Source organism: Procambarus clarkii, chromosome 67, assembly GCF_040958095.1.
Source record: "Procambarus clarkii isolate CNS0578487 chromosome 67, FALCON_Pclarkii_2.0, whole genome shotgun sequence".
Taxonomy (NCBI): Eukaryota; Metazoa; Arthropoda; class Malacostraca; order Decapoda; family Cambaridae; genus Procambarus; species Procambarus clarkii.
The window spans coordinates 16,647,486-16,667,793 of record NC_091216.1 but is presented as its reverse complement, the minus strand read 5'-3'; the positions used below and the strand labels follow the sequence as shown (position 1 = coordinate 16,667,793).

Genomic DNA, 20,308 nt, shown 5'->3' with positions numbered 1-20,308 from the left:
TTGAACAAAATCAGTTGTGAGTCGTATGTAAACCGTTTTTCATTCATAAACAGGGGGTTTGACGAGTGCATGGAATCACTTTTGGGTCTTTGGAGGACAGGCTGTTACACACGACTCGCAATTGATGACGTTCGAACACTTCCGAAACAAGTGCTTCACTGACAAATTTTGTTCGAACCACAACGTAATAAAAGCTTCACCCACGTACTACAAATGCAAATAATCGCCAACAGAACCTAAACACCTAACCTAACCTAACCTAACATATGCCTATATATGCACAATATGCTATTGTAATATTAATTTATATTTGAGAAAATTCCTGTTTTGAATGAACAGCATGTAAAAATTTATGACTGCGTCTGTGGGGTCGACCGCTGGATGTAATGGACTTGAGACATTTGACTTGAGACACTTGACTTGAGACACATTTGACTTGAGACTTGAGACGTTGCTGGACATTTACAGCAATGGGTTGCTGTAAATGCTTCACCCAAATGTTACAAATTCAAATAATCGCCAACAGAACTTAAACACCTAACCTAACCTAACCAGTGCCTAAATATGTAAAATATGCTAATATAAAATAATATTAATTTTTATTTGATAAAATTCCAGTTTTGAATGAACAGCATGTTAAAATTTATGAATACGTCTTTGGGGTCGACAGCTGGATGGAATCAGCCCGTCCTCCAAAGACCCAAAAGTGATTCCATGCACCCACCAAACCCCAACCCCCTCCTGTTTATGAATGAAAACGGTTTGCACACGACTCGCAAACTGTTGACGTTCGAACACTTCCGGAACAAATGCTTCACTGACGTATTTTGTTTCGAACCACAACGCTGTAAATGCTTCACCCAAGTCAGACCGTCCTCCAAGCAAAGACCCAAAAGTGATTCCATGCACCCGCCAAACCCCCTGTTTATGAATGAAAACGGTTTAAGACAACCCGTCCTCGACTCAAGTCCATTACATCCAGCGGTCGACCCGACAGACGCATTCATAAATTTTAATATGCTGTTCATTCAAAACGGGAATTTTCTCAAGTATAAATTAATATTATAATATATTAGCATATTGTGCATATATAGGCATAGGTTAGGTTAGGTTAGGTGTTTAAGTTCTGTTGGCGATTATTTGTATTTGTAGTACGTGGGTGAAGCATTTATAGCGTTGTGATTCGAACAAAATTCGTCAGTGAAACACTTGTTCCGGATATGTTCGAACGTCAGCAGTTGTGAGTCGTGTGTAAACCGCTTTTTCATTCATAAACAGGGGGTTTGGCGGGTGCATGGAATCACTTTTGGATCTTTGTTTGGAGGACGGGCTGCGGGCTGTTTACACACGACTCACAACTGATTTCGTTCGAACACTTTACGAACATGTGCTTCACTGACGAATTTTGTTCGAACCACAACGTTATAAATGCTTCACCCACGTACTACAAATACAAATAATTGCCAACAGAACCTAAACACCAAACCTAGCCTAACCTATGCCTATATATGCACAATATGTATATATATTATAATATTAATTTATATTTGAGAAAATCCCTGTTTTGAATGAACAGCATGTAAAAATTTATGAATGCGTCTGTGGGGTCGACCGCTGGATGTAATGAACTTGAGTCGAGGACGGGTTGAACAAGACACATCAGAAAATGAAGAAATAACGTTTTGTTCCGTCCTGGACCATTATCAAGTCGTGAACGTGTATTCAGTATTACATTTTCTGAGTGAGAGACAAAAGGAAACGTGCGATGTTGAGGAGAGGGAAGGAGAGTGAGGACAGGTGGAGAGGGGAAGACTGAGAGAGAGAAGGTGAAAAGGGGGAAATGCTGGTTGAGAAAGGTGGAGGGTGGGAAAAGCGGAACAGACCTGGAGAAAAGGTGAAGAAATGAGAGAGGGGAAAGTAGAGGAGAGGGTATCTTGGAGGAGAAATTTGTAGAGGAGGGAGATGGGAAGAGAGGGAAGTCCAGCCGAGGCACTCATAACATCTGAGAGTAAAATAAATATTAAAATATCGCAACTAAGGTAAAAATTTCAACTAGTAATCTGAGGCCTAATACGAGCTGTAGGAAAGCAGCTCTATGCCTGCCAACGAGACCCGTATGTTATCTGCCCATGTATAATAATAATATAATCGTTCATTGTGTCGAGGACAGCCAGCCAGTATATATATATATCAAGGCTTACGTCAAGGTCCCCTTCCCCCCCAAGGCAGACCTACTGACCCTCCCCAGGATACAACCCCACAACAAGCTGACTAACTCTGGGTATTTATTGCTAGGTGAACAAGTGCATTAGGTCATAGGAAACGCGCCCGACCATTTCTGTCCCGGAATTCGAACCGGAAATCTCGAATCTGAGTCGAGAACGAACTCGACTGTACTACCTCAACCCAACCCGTCCTCGACTCAATTCCATTACATCCAGCGGGCGACCCCAGAAACGCATTCATGAATTTTTAATGCTGTTCATACAAAACAGGAATTTTCTCAAATATAAATTAATATTATGGTATATTAGTATAGTGTGCACATATAGGCATAGGTTAAATTAGGTTAGGTGTTTCGGTTCTGTCGGCGATTGTTTGTTTTTGTAATACGTGGGTGAAGCATTTATAGCATTGTAGTTCGAACAAAATTCGTCAGTAAAACACTTGTTCCGGAAGTGTTCGAACGTCAACAGTTGTGAGTCGTGTGTAAACCGTTTTTCATTCATAAACAGGGGGTTTGGCGGGTGCATGGAATCCCTTTTGGGTCTTTGGAGGACGGGCTACGCAACCCGTCCTCAGTCCATGATCATTTCTTCAGTAATTACCTAAGTGTAGTTACAGGATGAAAGCTACGCTCGTGGTGTCCCGTCTTCTCAGCACTCTCTGTCATATAACGCTTTGAAACTACTGACGGTCTTGGCCTCCACCACCTTCTCACCTAACTTGTTCCAACCTTCTACCACTCTGTTTGCGAAAGTGAATTTTCTTATATTTCTTCGGCATCTGTGTTTAGCTAGTTTAAATCAATGACCTCTTGTTCTTAAAGTTCCAGGTCTCAGGAAATCTTCCCTATCGATTTTATCAATTCCTGTTACTATTTTGTATGTAGTGATCATATCACCTCTTTTTCTTCTGTCTTCTAGTTTTGGCATATTTAATGCCTCTAACCTCTCCTCGTAGCTCTTGCCCTTCAGTTCTGAGAGCCACTTAGTAGCATGTCTATGCACCTTTTCCAGTTTGTTGATGTGCTTCTTAAGATATGGGCACCACACAACCGCTGCATATTCTAGCTTTGGCCTAACAAAAGTCGTGAACAATTTCTTTAGTATATCGCCATCCATGTATTTAAAAGCAATTCTGAAGTTAGAAAGCGTGGCATAGGCTCCTCGCACAATATTCTTTATGTGGTCCTCAGGTGATAGTTTTCTATCTAGAACCACCCTTAGATCTCTTTCTTTATCAGAATTCTTTAAAGATTTCTCACATAATATATAGGTTGTGTGGGGTTTATGTTCTCCTATTCCACATTCCATAACATGGCATTTATTAACATTAAATTCCATTTGCCAAGTGGTGTTCCATATACTTATTTTGTCCAGGTCATCTTGAAGGGCATGACAATCATCTAAGTTTCTTATCCTTCCTATTATCTTAGCATCATCAGCAAACATGTTCATATAATTCTGTATACCAACTGGTAGATCATTTATGTAGACAATATACATCACTGGTGCAAGAACTGAACCCTGTGGTACTCCACTTGTGACATTTTTCCAGTCTGATACATTACCTCTGATCACTGCCCTCATTTTTCTATCAGTCAGAAAAATTTTCATCCATGTTAGAAGCTTACCTGTCACCCCTCCAATATTTTCCAGTTTCCAGAACACCTCTTATGTGGAACTCTGTCGAAAGCCTTTTTTAGGTCCAGATAAATGCAGTCAACCCAACCACCTCTTTCCTGTAAAATCTCTGTTGCTCGATCATAGAAACTGAGTAAATTTGATACACAGGATCTTCCAAATTGAAAACCATACTGTCTGTCTAATATTATATTATTTCTCTCCAGGTGTTCTCCCATTTAGTTTTAATTATTTTGTCCAATATTTTGACTATTACACTTGTCAATGATACAGTGGTCGACCCCAAAGACTCATTCATATAAATATTAACATCTTATCTTGAAATGATTTCGGGATTTAGCGTCCCCGAACATGCTGTTCATTCAAAGTAGGAATTTTCTCAAATATAAATGGATATTTTTTATATTAGCATATTGCGCATATTTAGGCATTGGCTAAGTTAGGTGTTTAGGTTCCGTTGGCGATTACTTGTATTTGTAGTACGAGAGTGAAGCATTTACAACATTGGGGTTCGAACAAAAGTCGCCAGCGAAGCACTCGTTCCGTAAGTGTTCGGGCGTCATCAGTTGTGAGTCGTGCGCAAACCGTTTTTCAATCATAAACGGGTTTGGCGGGTGCATAGAATGGATTTTGGCCCTTGTTTTTGAGGACGGGCTGACTACCGGGACCCTTGTACCCATCAATGCAACAAAAAATATATAAAAATAAGTGTGTCAGCATATACCATGGTAAATTATAAAATATTTCTGTAAATACCTCCTAACTTATCCTTGTGGCCCTTGTTTAGTGTTTTAATTTGGACTTGTCGGAGCTCGTAACTAATGCTCTCGTATCTCTAGGCTACCCCACCCTATAATCTAATCAGTAATTTGTAAACTGGGATGTGATAGTCATGCGTAGTAGTCCACGTTTTTCATTGCCAGAATATGTTAGCGTCATAGCTTTTTCAAAACTATAAAGGGTAATATATTTACATAGTTAATACGTTTTAGCAATAGCTTTACGACTTTGGCCAATGATATTAATATAACGCCTGTGAACAAATCCACAAGGGCCGTGACGAGGATTCGAACCTGCGTCCGGGAGCATCCCAGACACTGCCTTAATCGACTGAGCTACGACAGAGTAAAAGGGTTGAAACCGAAGTTCTACTGAACTTACTGGATCCCGTAGCCTCTCCGAGGCACAAACCTCTCCAGGACGCAGGTTCGAATCCTCGTCACGGCCCTCTGGATATGTTCGTATGATGCATCACGTTAGTGTGATCTCTGTGTGTAATAACGCCTATGGTTTTAAGTAGAGGAAATGTTGAGTCCTGTTGGTGGCCTCTGTGACCCAAATTGAACGCAGCCTCTATAATTACTTTCCTCGTTATTTATATTAACAAGAAATGCAGTTAAAAACAATATTAGCCCACCATATCCTAAAATAATCAGACAATATTTATTCTTAAGTATGCAACCCGGCATGGAACCCCCACCCTCAAAAATTATAAAACTTGAACAGATCAAAATATATGATCTCAGAATGTTCGGCAATATGTTTATTGTTTGTGATGTGTGTCTATATATGTATGAACACGTTGTACTGAACGGGGTGAGAATAGCTTGAGTTACCTCATCCCTTTATGTGTATTTTACCTCAATAAACTTATTTAAATTTAAATTTCAAAAGATATGCAACAATTCTTGTTCCCGAGCTGAAGGTCCCGAGTTATGAGGGAAGACTGAAGGGTCTTAACCTCATAAGTTTGACAAACGTTGTCACAGCTCGATTACGACTTGGCTACAAATATCTCTGACGGTTTGGCTTGCATGGGGGATCTAAATTAAGTAAAATATGTGGACTAAGATAGGGACACACTAGATATTAGAAAATTACACTTCATACTGTGAAAATGATTTAGCCATTAACAGATAAAGTAAATCTAAACTTGCGTTGCATTAAATCACGTCATCCTATTACAAATTATAAATATCTGAAATTATTGATGTATCCGTATTTCGCTTTTTATATATACATCACGTGTGATTAAGATATAATCTGTGTAGTGTGTAAACTATAAATCATAAACGGCAACTTTTCTCTCATCCAATAGCACAATACAAATTCATGGTATCGGAGACTGGAAGCCTGTGTACATATATATTCTTTAGACTATATATGTACACACTCGTATAGTGTTTTCCTCAAGGTCGAACTAGTAACCTTCTCTTTGACATCTATATGACCTATATGATACTGAATCATATTCAATGAAACATGTCTAAATGAAAACCTGCTGCCAGTATACAAAAATATATATATATATATATATATATATATATATATATATATATATATATATATATATATATATATATATATATATATATATATATATATATATGTGTGTGTGTGTTGTGTGTGTGTAAATCACGAAAGTTAACGTGATGAAAAATCTGAGTGTCAGACCAAGGAGGAAGAATTGAAACTGGCATTTCCTTAAGTAGTTTCGTATTTAATAATACATCTTCAGAAGGATGAAGATGTATCCTTCTTTAGATAATATATCTTCAGGATACATCCTTCTGAGTGTACTATTAAATACGAAAGTACTTAAGGAAATTCCTGTTTCAATTCTTCCTCCGTGGTCTGAGTCATTATATATATATATATATATATATATATATATATATATATATATATATATATATATATATATATATATATATATATATATATATATATATAACAGTGTCAGACCACGAAGGAAGGATTAAGATAGGAATTTCCCTAAGTACTTTCGTATTTAATAGTACACTCAGAAGGATGTATCCTGAAGATATATTATCTAAAGAAGGATACATCTTCATCCTTCTGAAGATGTATTATTAAATACGAAACTACTTAAGAAAATGCCTGTCTTAATCCTTCTTTTGGGGTCTGACACTGTCATATTGTTCATCACGTGTTAATTTTGTCGTGATTTACACACACACAATGTATATATATATATATATATATATATATATATATATATATATATATATATATATATGAAAATACTATCGGATTTATTATTTAAAATTGAATGTAATGTGTTAACCTTGTCTGAATGAGCCGACAGGAGAGCGCGCAGGTTGGAAACAATTTGACTATTAAAACATTTTAGGTGGGCTTACTTACCTATTGTGGTAAGGAAGAGTGGTGGTGAGGGTGGGCAGGCGTGGGCGTGGGGCCTGGCGCCCACCACACCGCCCACCCAGGTGACCCGCCCACACGCCCAACCCGCCCCGGACACCTCTCAACCCTGACATCATCACCATCGTCTTGTCAATCTCACTGCAATAACGAAATAAAACTTCTAGTACGGCGTTTAAAAGGGTGGTTAGCAAGATCAGTTATCGAGCGTGCAAGAGCACGTGGATTGACATGGTGTTATATTCACAAGCTTTGGACTAATGCTTATAGATTTAAGTGGCCAAACGCGCCACCAACCTACGTGACAGGCCGCTCCGTCTTAATGGTTGGTACTAACCAATGCCTTTATGATCAGAACGCTGAAGCTAAACTTTGAAGGAGTAACGGTTAGGTAACAAAGCTGTTGAGAAATTATATAAGCTATATTCAGTGAAGATAATGTCAATAATAGCACAGAGACCACGCGTCCCACCACTCGTTGCTACGCCTCGTAGCCGACTGGTGTTTATAAAGACGCCAGAGCCATCTGTTGGCAGCACTTGACACCAGTCGCCACCTTGGCCAAGGTAGGATATATTTAGTATATATTTACTATATATTTAGTATATTTAAAGTGATAATTAGTTTTGTTTTAGTAGTAGTTCTTCTAAAAATTGCAAGTTATAATATTTTACGAATTTTTCTGCGTTTTTTATTTAAATTTATTTGCGGTATATAGGTTATACAGTAAGAAATATTGAGGCAATGTTACAAAACTATGATACAATAACGTTCATGAGTTGGCAATTCGTGAGATAGAAATTAAACATGTACTTAAATTAAGTAGCTCTTGCTCTATTCTCTGTAATTCTTCATATAGAATTGAGTAGCAGCACACTGCCATGTACAGTACCTCAAGTCACTCTACAGGCTGCTGCAGTGCCACCTGTACAAATGTCAACAGGTCGCGCTGCAGCAGCCTGTAGAATATACAAAGGCAACATATGTACACAGACCACAAGTGTGAGACTGGATAACTGGCTTAGCTCCACACATGCAGAGTTAGCTGCACTACAACTTGCCACTAACGCAATGAAGAACAGTGGAGGAGTAATTTTCTGTGATTTAAAGTCAGCTCCCTTAAAAACCCGACATGCAAAATAAACACTTAGAATGTTATAACATCCATTATAAACAACATTATTAAAGCAAAGAGCAAGAGCTTCAAAGTCTCATTTGTATGGATACCATCTCACACAGTTTTTTTTTTTTGCAGGGATATTCCTGCGCGGGCCCTAAGCCTCTGGCTGGCCCACTGTGCGGGCCCTAAGCCTCTGGCTGGCCCACTGTGCGGGCCCTAAGCCTCTGGCTGGCCCACTGTGCGGGCCCTAAGCCTCTGGCTGGCCCACTGTGCGGGCCCTAAGCCTCTGGCTGGCCCACTGTGCGGGCCCTAAGCCTCTGGCTGGCCCACTGTGCGGGCCCTAAGCCTCTGGCTGGCCCACTGTGCGGGCCCTAAGCCTCTGGCTGGCCCACTGTGCGGGCCCTAAGCCTCTGGCTGGCCCACTGTGCGGGCCCTAAGCCTCTGGCTGGCCCACTGTGCGGGCCCTAAGCCTCTGGCTGGCCCACTGTGCGGGCCCTAAGCCTCTGGCTGGCCCACTGTGCGGGCCCTAAGCCTCTGGCTGGCCCACTGTGCGGGCCCTAAGCCTCTGGCTGGCCCACTGTGCGGGCCCTAAGCCTCTGGCTGGCCCACTGTGCGGGCCCTAAGCCTCTGGCTGGCCCACTGTGCGGGCCCTAAGCCTCTGGCTGGCCCACTGTGCGGGCCCTAAGCCTCTGGCTGGCGCACTGTGCGGGCCCTACGCCTCTGGCTGGCCCACTGTGCGGGCCCTAAGCCTCTGGCTGGCCCACTAAGTGTTGCTTGTTTCTGTTTTACTTGGGCGGAGTATGAGTATTTATGACTCGTATGGTCGCTTCAGTAAGATTTGGCCATATGTGTTTAACAACTTCTGCTCTGTTGAATCTAAGTTGAAATCTTAATGGGTTTGTAACTGTGCACTGTATTAGATAATGTTCCAGTGGTCTGTTGTGGTTGTAACTGTGCACTGTGTTAGATAATGTTCCAGTGGTCTGTTGTGGTTGTAACTGTGCACTGTATTAGATAATGTTCCAGTGGTCTGTTGTGGTTGTAACTGTGCACTGTGTTAGATAATGTTTCAGTGTTCTGTCGGGCATTTCTCCACAGTGCTGACATTTCCTCTCATCTTCCGGAACCTGTAAGCCTATTTCCCATGCACATGCGTATCCAAGCCTGATGCGATGTAAGTGTACTTCTGTTGCTCTACTGTTCCCTTTCATCAAACTAAGTGGTTCGTAGTTGGTTGAATTCTTGTACCAACCCGCAGATCCTGATGTTGCAACTGCTGTGTTGTGGTCACTGTACATCTTTTGCATTGCTCTGTTTCTAATTACTTTCTTAACCTGTAATAGACTCTGTGGTATGTAAATGTCTACATTTCTTCTCTTAGTTGCAAGTTTTGCAGCTTCGTCTGCAATGTCATTTCCTATTATTCCCACATGACTTGGCACCCAGTTGATAAGTACCCGTCGGCCTTGTCGTTTGAGTGTTTGCATTAATGATATGACATTTTTTATCAGATGTATGTTATCACATATGTGTTCTTGTTGCAATGTTTCAATGGTCGGTGTTCAGCAAGAACATGTTCTACAGCCTTTTGAAAAAAAATGGCTAGCATCTCTGTTTGTAAAGTCGAACACCCATTTGAGAGTTTCCAACTATTTACAGAGTTTCCTGCTTTAACTGCAGCTCCGGTTTTTTGTCCCTGCTGGTCTACTGATCCATCTGTGAAGTAAGTGAAGCTGTCGGATGCCATGTTTGCTTCTATATGCATCTGTGCAATGTTACGTAGCAGATGAGGATTTGTCTGGTTCTTTTTTTCCTTCAATAACCATAATCTTAAAGTCTGCTGGCGGAGATTCCCAAGGGGCTTTCATAACAAAGTCTGCAAGTATTTCGTCGACACCCTTCTCAGTGACTGTGTTTGTTATATCGAATGTATTGATGGTGTTTATCGCACAATGGGTCCACCTGTTGCTATTGGAGGCTCTTCTGTCCAGAGTTAGTGCTCCAGTGATTATATCTTTAAGTGAACTGATTCTAGGTCTAGTCAATATCTTGGTCAACATGCACACAGCAATCCCTTTTACCCTTATTTCAATCGACGTTAGCTTGGTTTCTAGTCTTAGGTTCAGTATTTTAGTCCATATGGGAGCTCCTGTTATGATTAGCAATGCATCATTTTGAATAACCTCAACGTTTGCCCACTGACCAGGAGAAAGAGTGAGTAAGGCAGGCGCTGCATAATCAACTAGGGAACGAACGGCGTGTATGTAAAACATTCTTAACACTTTGTGTCCCGCTCCTAGACGGGGCCTTGTGGTTGCTCTCATTATATTTAGTCGTGATTTTGCTTTCTCCTTTAGATATTGAATTTGCTTGTTGAATTTCATTTTAAAATCTATCCACACTCCGAGATATTGATATTGTGTAACCCACTGAAGGTTAATGTCTTGAATGCGTAGGTGCCTGTCTGGAGTGTTGCCGCCTAGTCTCATTGCCTTAGACTTCTGTGCAGATATTTTTAGCCCTAAAACGCTGCATTCAGATGTCACTTTATCTAATGCACCTTGTGCTCTATTTAGAAGTGAAGGACCTGTAATGACTAATGCTATATCATCAGTATAGCTTAGCAATTTAACCCCTTCTGTAAATGTCATGGTAACAAGGTTTTCCATAAGGATGTTAAAGAAACCAGGACTGAGGACTCCTCCTTGTGGCGTCCCATTCTCATGCAAGTGGTAGTCCGACACTTGTCCTTGCAACTTTACTCTGGCATACCTGTGACTTAGGTAATCTTGAATCCATGCTAGCATATTTCCTTTTACACCTTTTTAACTAAGGTGTGTAAAATTGCTTGCAGGCTTGCAAGTTCGAATGTTTTTTCTAGATCAAGGAAGATCCCTATAGCTGGACCTGAGTTAACAGTTCCTAGTAATGTTGTTATGCAGTTGGCAGTACCTACTCCTCTTGTGAAGCCAAATATGTGTTTATGAAGGTCTCCAGTCTTCCACAGTAGCCTATTTAAGACCATCCGTTCTGCAGTTTTACTAATGCATGATGTTAATGAAATGGGTCTGTAATTGCCAGGTTCTTTCGGCTTAGGAATCGGTATGATGTCCGCTTTCTTCCAAGAGGTCGGTAGTTTGCCTTGCTGCCAAGATGCATTGATGACGTCCAATATTCCTTGTTCTCCAGCAGGACCTGCGTGTGCGACCATTGAGTAGGTAATGTTATCAGCACCTGGTGCAGTGTCCTTACCACCTTTTTCGGCTTTGATTAGTTCTTGTTTGGTGAAGGGACAGTCACATTCGTCATTTGTAGCTATACTCTCATGAATGGCTGTCATCCTCCCTTGTTTTAATTGTTCTTGCTGCCTTCTGACCATTGCAGGAAGCTGATATGAAGCTGTTCTTTCTGCAAATTGGAGAGCAAGTCTCTCAGCCTCCTGCAATGGTTGAATACATGCCTGTGGTCGGGCTGGTCGACCTGATATAGTTTTAATCTGATCCCATATCTTGCCAAGACTACTATGTTCATTTAGAGTTGGACACCACTCAAACCATCTTGCCTCCTTTACTTCTCTAGAAACTCGTCTTGCTTCAGATATCACCGCTCTTAGCAGAGTTCTTCCTTCTGGTGTGGGGTTTCTCTTTAGATGTTTTCTGAAGATGTTGACTCTGTGGCTCTGTTCTTTAACTTCATTACTATAGAACCAATAGTTCTTTCGTTTTGTGTTTCCTGTGATAGTGATTGGCATAGCTTTGTTTGCAGTAGCTGCAATGGCTTCCTGCAGATTGGTCTCGTGTATGTTCCAATCCTCAGGTGGCGTGTATGTTGCATACCATTTTTCAAGTTCCTCTTGGTATATATTCCAATTGGCCTTTTTTAAATACCACCTGAGTTGTGCAGGTGGGGTAGGAGGTGGTTCTGTTTAGTGTTGTGACAGTAGCATAGTGGTCACTGGTGATCACCGGGTCTACCTCCCACTTCGCCTGATGCTTGAGTGCTGTTGAGATGAATGTAAGATCAAGGGAACCTCCCAGAATGTGAGTGGGTTCCCCAGTGTTGAGAAGTGTAATTTCAGGTACTTCTCGCAGAGCTGCAGCTAAATGGCGCCCATCTGCATTGGCTGGCCCAGTTGCACCTAACTCTTGATGATGAGCATTAAAATTCCAGCAATAATTACATTTTCCTGCGTGGCCAAGGCAAGCACTGCCTCTGTTTCTAGTTTACGTCTAGGGGGCTTGTAAACGTTGTATATGAGGAGCTCAATATTAGCCATATTCACTGTTACTACTAATACCTCTACTCCATCCTCACACGAAACTGGGTCTGTTTTCTTGCTGGGTATGGTGTTCCTGACTTGGGTCATTAACCCTCTTTGTCTCCCCTGTTCATACGGTATAACATAGTGCTGATATCTAGCTAATCTGAAGGTTTTCGTGGCTGGGAAAAGAGTTTCTTCCAAAACGATTATATCTGCTTTCGTGCTGATTGCAGCCTCCTGAAGTGTGTGGTTTTTATTTCCAAGACCTTGTATGTTCCACTGCAGTATTCGTAATGGCCAGACGACGGTTTCGGTTGGTGTTGCCTGTTCTAGTAGAACTCCTTTTCGGAATCGACCTCTATATTCTCCACCTCGCAAGTCGTGTCGCTGCAAATTGGACTGCATTGATTGCTCTTGGTCATCCCCGGCATTGTTGAAATCTATACATAATTGTGGTCCATCACTTTGTTGTTGGTATTGCTGCATGTCTGACTGCATTGATTGTTCGTGGCTGTTTCTTGTGTTGTTGGAACCTGTGCATCTCTGCTGTTCAATGCGTCTTTGTTGGTGTTGTTGCATATCAGACTGCATTGACTGTTGTTGTCTGTCTCTTGTGTTGTAAGATTCTGTTGATCTTGGGTGGTCACTGCTTCTTGCAGTTGCTTTTGTAAATGTTGATGTTCTGGTGTCTGGACTACCCGACTGTTGTTGGTAGTCTGTATGTCCATGTTGCGTGTTTGTCCTCTTGTGCTCCATCTTGTCTGAGACTGTCTATTTCTTGTGTAACTGTAGTCTGCTGCACGATCTTGTCCATTATTACACAAGTGATTTCTTGAGTCTGTTGTTGTGAGGCGTTCTGCGTCAACTGTAGGCAATTGATAATGGTCTCTGCCATGATCTTCACCATGTTTTTCAACTGGATCTCGGTGGTAAAACTGTATATCTGTTGTGTTGATTCCGAAAGTAATTGATTTTTGCTCTTTTGCATTTGCTGTATTTCTGCAGCACTTTTGTGTATTTTCTGATTTGAAATTAATAGATTCGAGAAATTTTGCTCTGTGAGAGTGTGTGTCTGTTGTGGCTGTGCACGAGTGGTCCAGACGTTGGTGTTGGTGTATATGGTGCTGGTCTGTGTGTTTATCCTGGCCTGAGCTGTCTGCACTTTTTCTTTCCGTGCAGAGCAGGTTGTGCTCCAGGCATGATGTTTGCCTCCACAATTCGGACATTTGGCTGGTGTGCCTTGTGCTTGGCTATACAGTCTTTGGTTGGATGTCTCAGGCTGCACACTCCGCATCTCTCTTGTCCGGTGCAGCGTGATTGATGGTGGCCGTATTTCTGACACCTGAAGCAGCGCAGGGGTTCTGGGACGTATGGTCTCTGTCGGTATGTTCCCCAATTTCCAAGACTGAATGTTTCTGGCACATGTCCCATGACGGTCACCAGAACCTGACGTGTCGCTGACTTGTCTACTTTTGCGCGGCATAGTTCCGCATTCAGGATTTGCCTGTGTTCTAGTAATGGATCCAGGGGAAAGTCGATTGGGTATCCCAAAAGCACGACTCGTGTGCGTCTTTCTGAAGGGTCCAGCTTTACCAAGCATACAGGTTTCCCTTGCAGGACTCTTACTTTTTCTAAGTAATTTGCAGTCTGTTGGTCTTGTGGTGTCATTATTATTTCTCCTTTCAGGTTGACTGTAATGGAAAGTTTGAGCTCTGGTTGCTCTTTTTCCATTGCCGTTACTACTCCATATGCTGTAGGAAAGTGGTCTGTCTGCATTATCTTGAATTTTGGAAGCTGTGCAGAGTCTGGCGACGTCTGGTGTGAGACTGGCGGTGACCTCTCCTGTCTCATACTGTTGTCCTGTGGCTGGGCTGTGGAGAGAGGTACATTGTCTGACACTGGCTGGTGTGTGACTGGTGCTGTCCTCTCTAGGTCCATTACGTCTGCTGTCTTGCTGGTAGAAGCAAGTGGTGAAGCCTCGATAGCAGTTTTCTTCGGTGCCTGCTGCACATCGGTCCACCGTCCCTCCTCGTCTGAAAGCTGCCTCCATTTCCTCTTACTCTTAGCCTTCCCCATGACTCTCTCCACGTAGTGAGGCCCGAATCACTGCCCTACCTAATGCCTGAGACACTCCTAGGCCTGGTGAAATTCATTCCCCTCCAACGGAGGTCGTAGAATGATTCCCCCAGGTGGAATCAGGGATACCTAACACCTAAATGAGCTGTTTGGTCTACCTTTCCCTGTCAGGCTCAGTACACCTTCTAAGGTGCTCCCTTGTGCCAATGCCCGCGGGATATCGCCTCGCCCTTCAGGGTAGGACTCTAAGTGATAGGTCCGTGATACGGTCCTCAAAAAAAAAAAAAAGTGCGGTACGAGAGTTTGGGTCGCCTGCGTACTGGTTGTGCAAAATACCAGTCAGCTGGACAGCAGGTAATCAACAACGTTGTTTCTCCGACAATTGTAGACGAAATCGGAATTGTTTCCTTCAAAACAAGATATAAGAACATAAGAACAAAGGTAACTGCAGAAGGCCTATTAGCCCATACGAGGCAGCTCCTATCTATAACCATCCAATCCCACTCATATACATGTCCAACCCATGCTTGAAACAATCGAGGGACCCTTGACTTTAGCAAAGCTTTTGATACAGTGAATACATTATAATGTACATATTCTGTGCATTATAATTCACATAATGAATTCACATTAATGTACATATTCTGTGTTGATCTGAGGTATCAACCACAGTTCTCACCTTCTCATACCTGACACAGGTATAGGTGAAGACACCCCACGGTGTATGCGTATTTATCTGTGTGATATCACGACATTACACTCGTCTGTGAATGTGAGCTTCACATACACCACACATTTAGTATTGTGTGACATTATTATTGTGCATGTTATTGCCTGTCCCAGTGACAGTGCCACTGTTGAGTTATTGCATATCATCATTACCCGAGTATCCGGTTGGCACTCTTGTAATCCCTTTGCATACCGGCAGTTAGGTTTGCCGTGTTAATGATTGGCTGTCAACTGTGTTAAGTTAGGTGTTTCGCCACGAGTGGATCCGAATCGATTAGCCAGACGTCAAGAGTCTCGCTAATGCAACCATAGCCTTTCTGACGCCATTCTAAAGTAAATCAAGCACCCTTTGTATTAGTGGTTAAGTTAGTAAATAAACTACTGTTAAGCTTTATGCGGTGTTTCCGTTGAACCACTTCTGAATACTGTCAACATTACTCAAGCCTTCAGGTCTAAGTGTCTTCAACACTGAGTTGCCTAATTCACTAAACTATAAATGTGATGAGGACCCTAGGAGTCCCTTAAAGTGTTTCAAGCATTGAGGAGATTCCAACGATCAATGTGGACCAGGACCCAGTGAGGCTAGTCTGAGAAGAGACCCTCAAGGACTCTAACTCGACCTTGCTCCCAGGCCCTGTACGGTTGCTCTCGTATTTTCTCTGCTGATTCCGACAGCTTCGTGAAGCTTCTGCCACATGTACATTGGCGACGTACGCATTGCAGTCGGGAAAACAAAATAGAAAACCCCACAATGACTAACCATTTAGGTATGACTTTAGTCAGTCCCCGTGGTGTAGTGGTTAAGACACTCGCCTGCCGTTTCGATGTATGTGTATGTATATATGTATATGTATATATATGTACATGTATGTATGAGTATGTGTAGATGTATATATAACATTAATAATTGTATAACTAGCGTCAAAAGATTGTTATTTGCTTAGCTAAACGAACTAGAGGGTTCAGTTCCTGAACCGATTATGTGCCTCTGTAATCCTTCACACCACCGCCCCACGGGATGGGTATGAGGTGCATAATAAAGAAAGAAATTGAATTGGCGTTTCGCGAGCGCTTTGTCTTGGCTGGCCGGGGAGGATTGACTGGGCGTCAATCCTTAACTGTAGCCTCTGTTTGCCCAGCAGGAAAATGGGTACCTGGTTGTTGAACGATTTGGCGGGTCGTATTCCGGGGAACACAGGATTAAGGACCTGCCCGAAACACTATGCGTGCTGGCGGCTGTACAAGAATATAAGAACTCTTATATATATAAATAAATAATAAATAAATAAATAAACCATGCTGTGAGATGGGCATATTAGATGAACTTATAGCTAGACTTTGATCTACACTCTAATTTTTCATATAGAATAGGGTAGCAGCACATTGCTCTGTATACCTAAGCTTGCTAATTTTAAAAAATCTAAGTTCATTAATTAATAATATAAAGTTATTGTAAACTAATTTATTGTTGACAGTTAAGCTTATATGTAAACACAGCAGCATGCTGGGATATCCCACCATCTCACAGGAGAAAAACGTGAAATGCGTCTATAGTCAATTAGCCTACGCTTGGGACAGGACGCCGGCGACTTGTCGAAGGATTCACTTAAATTGTTCCTGATGATATTTTTTATCTATATTTTAAAGTTTAAGTAATGTCTTGACATTTACGGCTTCTGCGGATTCCATGGGTTTATAAGCCATAGATGAAAAAACATTTGCTTTCTGTCTTACATTGTGGCTTGTTGAGCTTGAAGGTTACGTTTGACCTTTTAATGAAATGTTCTGGATTAAAAATCCTTCAACTTGTTCAGTATTTTAAGGGTCTCGATGTGATGACCTCTGTCATGCAGTGTTGTTGTGACCCTCAACCCTCCCTGGTGGGAGAGTTGACTTAGTTCTGGGAGGATTTTTGTCGCTCTGTGTTGAACTTTCTCCGAAATAGATCTATCATTTTTTAAGGTAAGGTCTCCATGTTTGGATACACTACTCCAGATGGGGGTTCATAGAGATTTGTGCAGTTGACTAACTACTCTCTTTTCCTTGATGTCAAAGGTTCGTTTGACTATTTTTAAAGTTTAGTTGGCTTTTTTTTGCGTCTTGCGTTATATTAGATTTATTTAATAGACAACCTCTGTACCTACAAGTAAACCACTTTAATATGTTCTTATGCATATTTTATTAATAAAATATTGTTATTATTATTATTATTATTGAGAAAATCCGTAGGAGTCGTGATGAGAGTTCCAACCTACGCGGTGGGTGTTCCCACGACTTGGGAGCCGCGAGCCGCACCCTGAGGGTTAAAATTGAATTGAAACTGAAATTTAAATAAGTTTATTGAGGTAAAATACACACAAAGGGATGAGGTAGCTCAAGCTATTCTCACCCCGTTCAGTACAACGTGTTCTTACATACTGTATACTGACACACATCACAAACAATAAACATATTACCGAATATTCTGAGAGATAAACATATACATTTCCTCCTTCACACAAGTAGTATGGTATCAGACGTACACACAAATACTTTTATGACGTAGGAATACTGTATAGACAATTTGCAAGAGACACGGAGATAATTCAACAAAAGATTACAGTCTTGGTGCAAAATTCTTATATCTCTCAAGAATATCATCAACCTTTCCGTTGTGACACATCCAGGCTATTTGTTCAGGAACAGTCCTTATCTCAGTGTTTCTATATACATTAATCAACGGACAATCAAGAACATAATGGGCCAGGGTGTGAGACCTTAACATACCACATAGTTTACACTTCGTGTCATTATCATGAACACCTATCCCATATTCCCAGTAATATTTGTACCCAAGCCTGAGCCGCATGTATCCACAGGGAAATAGCAGTTAGGTTATATAGACTACGTCTAGGTTACAGATGCAACTGGGAGATTGGTGAACCCCGACAGAGAGAGTCCATCTTCTGCTTTTTTTCCAATCCAGGGAGTGATATTCTTTGGTCCAGGGATTTTCTGAAAAGGAGTTTCAGTGGTACCTTTCATATGTGGTAACTTATCAGATACTTTAAAGAAGTCCTTTTTCTGAATAGCTTCTCATCTTTAAAAAAAAGTGAGCTAGTGAGATTGATTGATTGATTGACGATGATTAAGCCATCCAAAAGGTGGCACGGGCATGAATAGCCCGTAAGTGGTGGCCCTTTTGAGCCATCACCAGTATCATTAGCTGATACTGGAGATCTGTGGAGGTGCGACTGCACCCTACGGAGAGGTCGTGATCTGGAGCTAGTGAAGTGATGGTGATGCTCATATTCACTGCCACACAGGACAGTGAGGATGGTGCCATATTCACTACCACACAGGACAGTGAGGAAGGTGCCATATACACTGCCACACAGGACAGTGAGGATGGTGCCATATACACTGCCACACAGGACAGTGAGGATGGTGCTCATATACACTGCCACACAGGACAGTGAGGATGGTGCCATATTCACTACCACACAGGACAGTGAGGATGGTGCCATATTCATTGCCACACAGGACAGTGAGGAAGGTGCCATATACACTGCCACACAGGACAGTGAGGAAGGTGCCATATACACTGCCACACAGGACAGTGAGGATGGTGCCATATTCACTGCCACACAGGACAGTGAGGAAGGTGCCATATGCACTGCCACACAGGACAGTGAGGATGGTGCCATATTCACTGCCACACAGGACAGTGAGGATGGTGCCATATTCACTGCCACACAGGACAGTGAAGATGGTGCCATATTCACTGCCACACAGGACAGTGAGGAAGGTGCCATATACACTGCCACACAGGACAGTAAGGATGGTGCCATATACACTGCCACACAGGACAGTGAGGATGGTGCCATATTCACTGCCACACAGGACAGTGAGGAAGGTGCCATATACACTGCCACACAGGACAGTGAGGATGGTGCCATATTCACTGCCACACAGGACAGTGAGGATGGTGCCATATTCACTGCCACACAGGACAGTGAGGACGGTGCCATATTCACTGCCACACAGGACAGTGAGGATGGTGCCATATACACTGCCACACAGGACAGTGAGGGTGGTGCCATATTCACTGCCACACAGGACAGTGAGGACGGTGCCATATACACTGCCACACAGGACAGTGAGGATGGTGCCATATTCACTGCCACACAGGACAGTGAGGACGGTGCCATATTCACTGCCACACAGGACAGTGAGGATGGTGCCATATACACTGCCACACAGGACAGTGAGGAAGGTGCCATATACACTGCCACACAGGACAGTGAGGATGGTGCCATATTCACTGCCACACAGGACAGTGAGGAAGGTGCCATATACACTGCCACACAGGACAGTGAGGACTGTGCCATATACACTACCACATACGACAGTGAGGACTGTGCCATATTCACTGCCACACAGGACAATAGTTATGGGAGTTAAAGTTACAAATATTTTGTTAAGACATCCTCCAGTATAAGAGACTCAATGAAGCATTTACATATAGTTGATTGTAGCGTTTTCCCTCCAGTACTGTAGTGTCCAAGCTGTAAGGGTGTCATCAGCCAGGGCCGGATTAAGGCCAGCTGATGCCCTGGGGACAGTCTCGGACAGGTTCACTCTCGGCTCTACCGTTGCTTACACATTATTACCGTTGTCAGGGATCATGGAACATGTGTGTATTTATACACTAAGTCTGCTGTGAGGCCCCCGCCTCCATGGTCAATCCTCCCGGGAGGAAGGAATGGTGCCCAACCACTTTAGCTGGACGGTAGAGCGATGGTCTCGCTTCTTGCTGGTCGGCGTTCAATCCCCGACCTTCCAAGTGGTTGTTCATCATTCCTTCCCCCTTTCCCGTTCCATCCCAAATCCTCAGTCCCGTTCCTGTGCCAGATAAGTCCATTACGGGCTCACCATATCCCGTGCTACTTACAACTTTTGGTTCCCAGTAGCTGAAGCTGAAATAACAACAACATCCCAAATCCTTATCCTGACTCCTTCCCAGTGCTATATAGTCGTAATGGCTTGGCGCTTTCCTCTGATATCCCCCCCCCCTCCGTCCCCAGAATGTAA

At 42.4% G+C, this 20,308-nt stretch overlaps 1 protein-coding gene across 3 annotated transcripts in view; it reads right to left on the bottom strand.

Moving 5' to 3' along the window:
- Fpps (Farnesyl pyrophosphate synthase) overlaps positions 1–7,561 on the bottom strand; it is a 104,647-nt gene extending 97,086 nt beyond the window's left edge. For 2 of the 3 annotated variants that reach the window (XM_069310369.1, XM_069310371.1), the window contains exons 1-2: positions 7,347–7,561; positions 7,035–7,190 (exon numbers count right to left, since the gene is read on the bottom strand). In XM_069310369.1, coding sequence (XP_069166470.1) covers positions 7,035–7,174 — 140 coding nt within the window. In that variant the 5' untranslated portion in view covers positions 7,175–7,190; positions 7,347–7,561. The remainder of the gene's footprint in view (positions 1–7,034; positions 7,191–7,346) is intronic. The other variant, XM_069310370.1, reaches the window with a different exon arrangement.
- Positions 7,562–20,308: the final 12,747 nt, after the last annotated feature.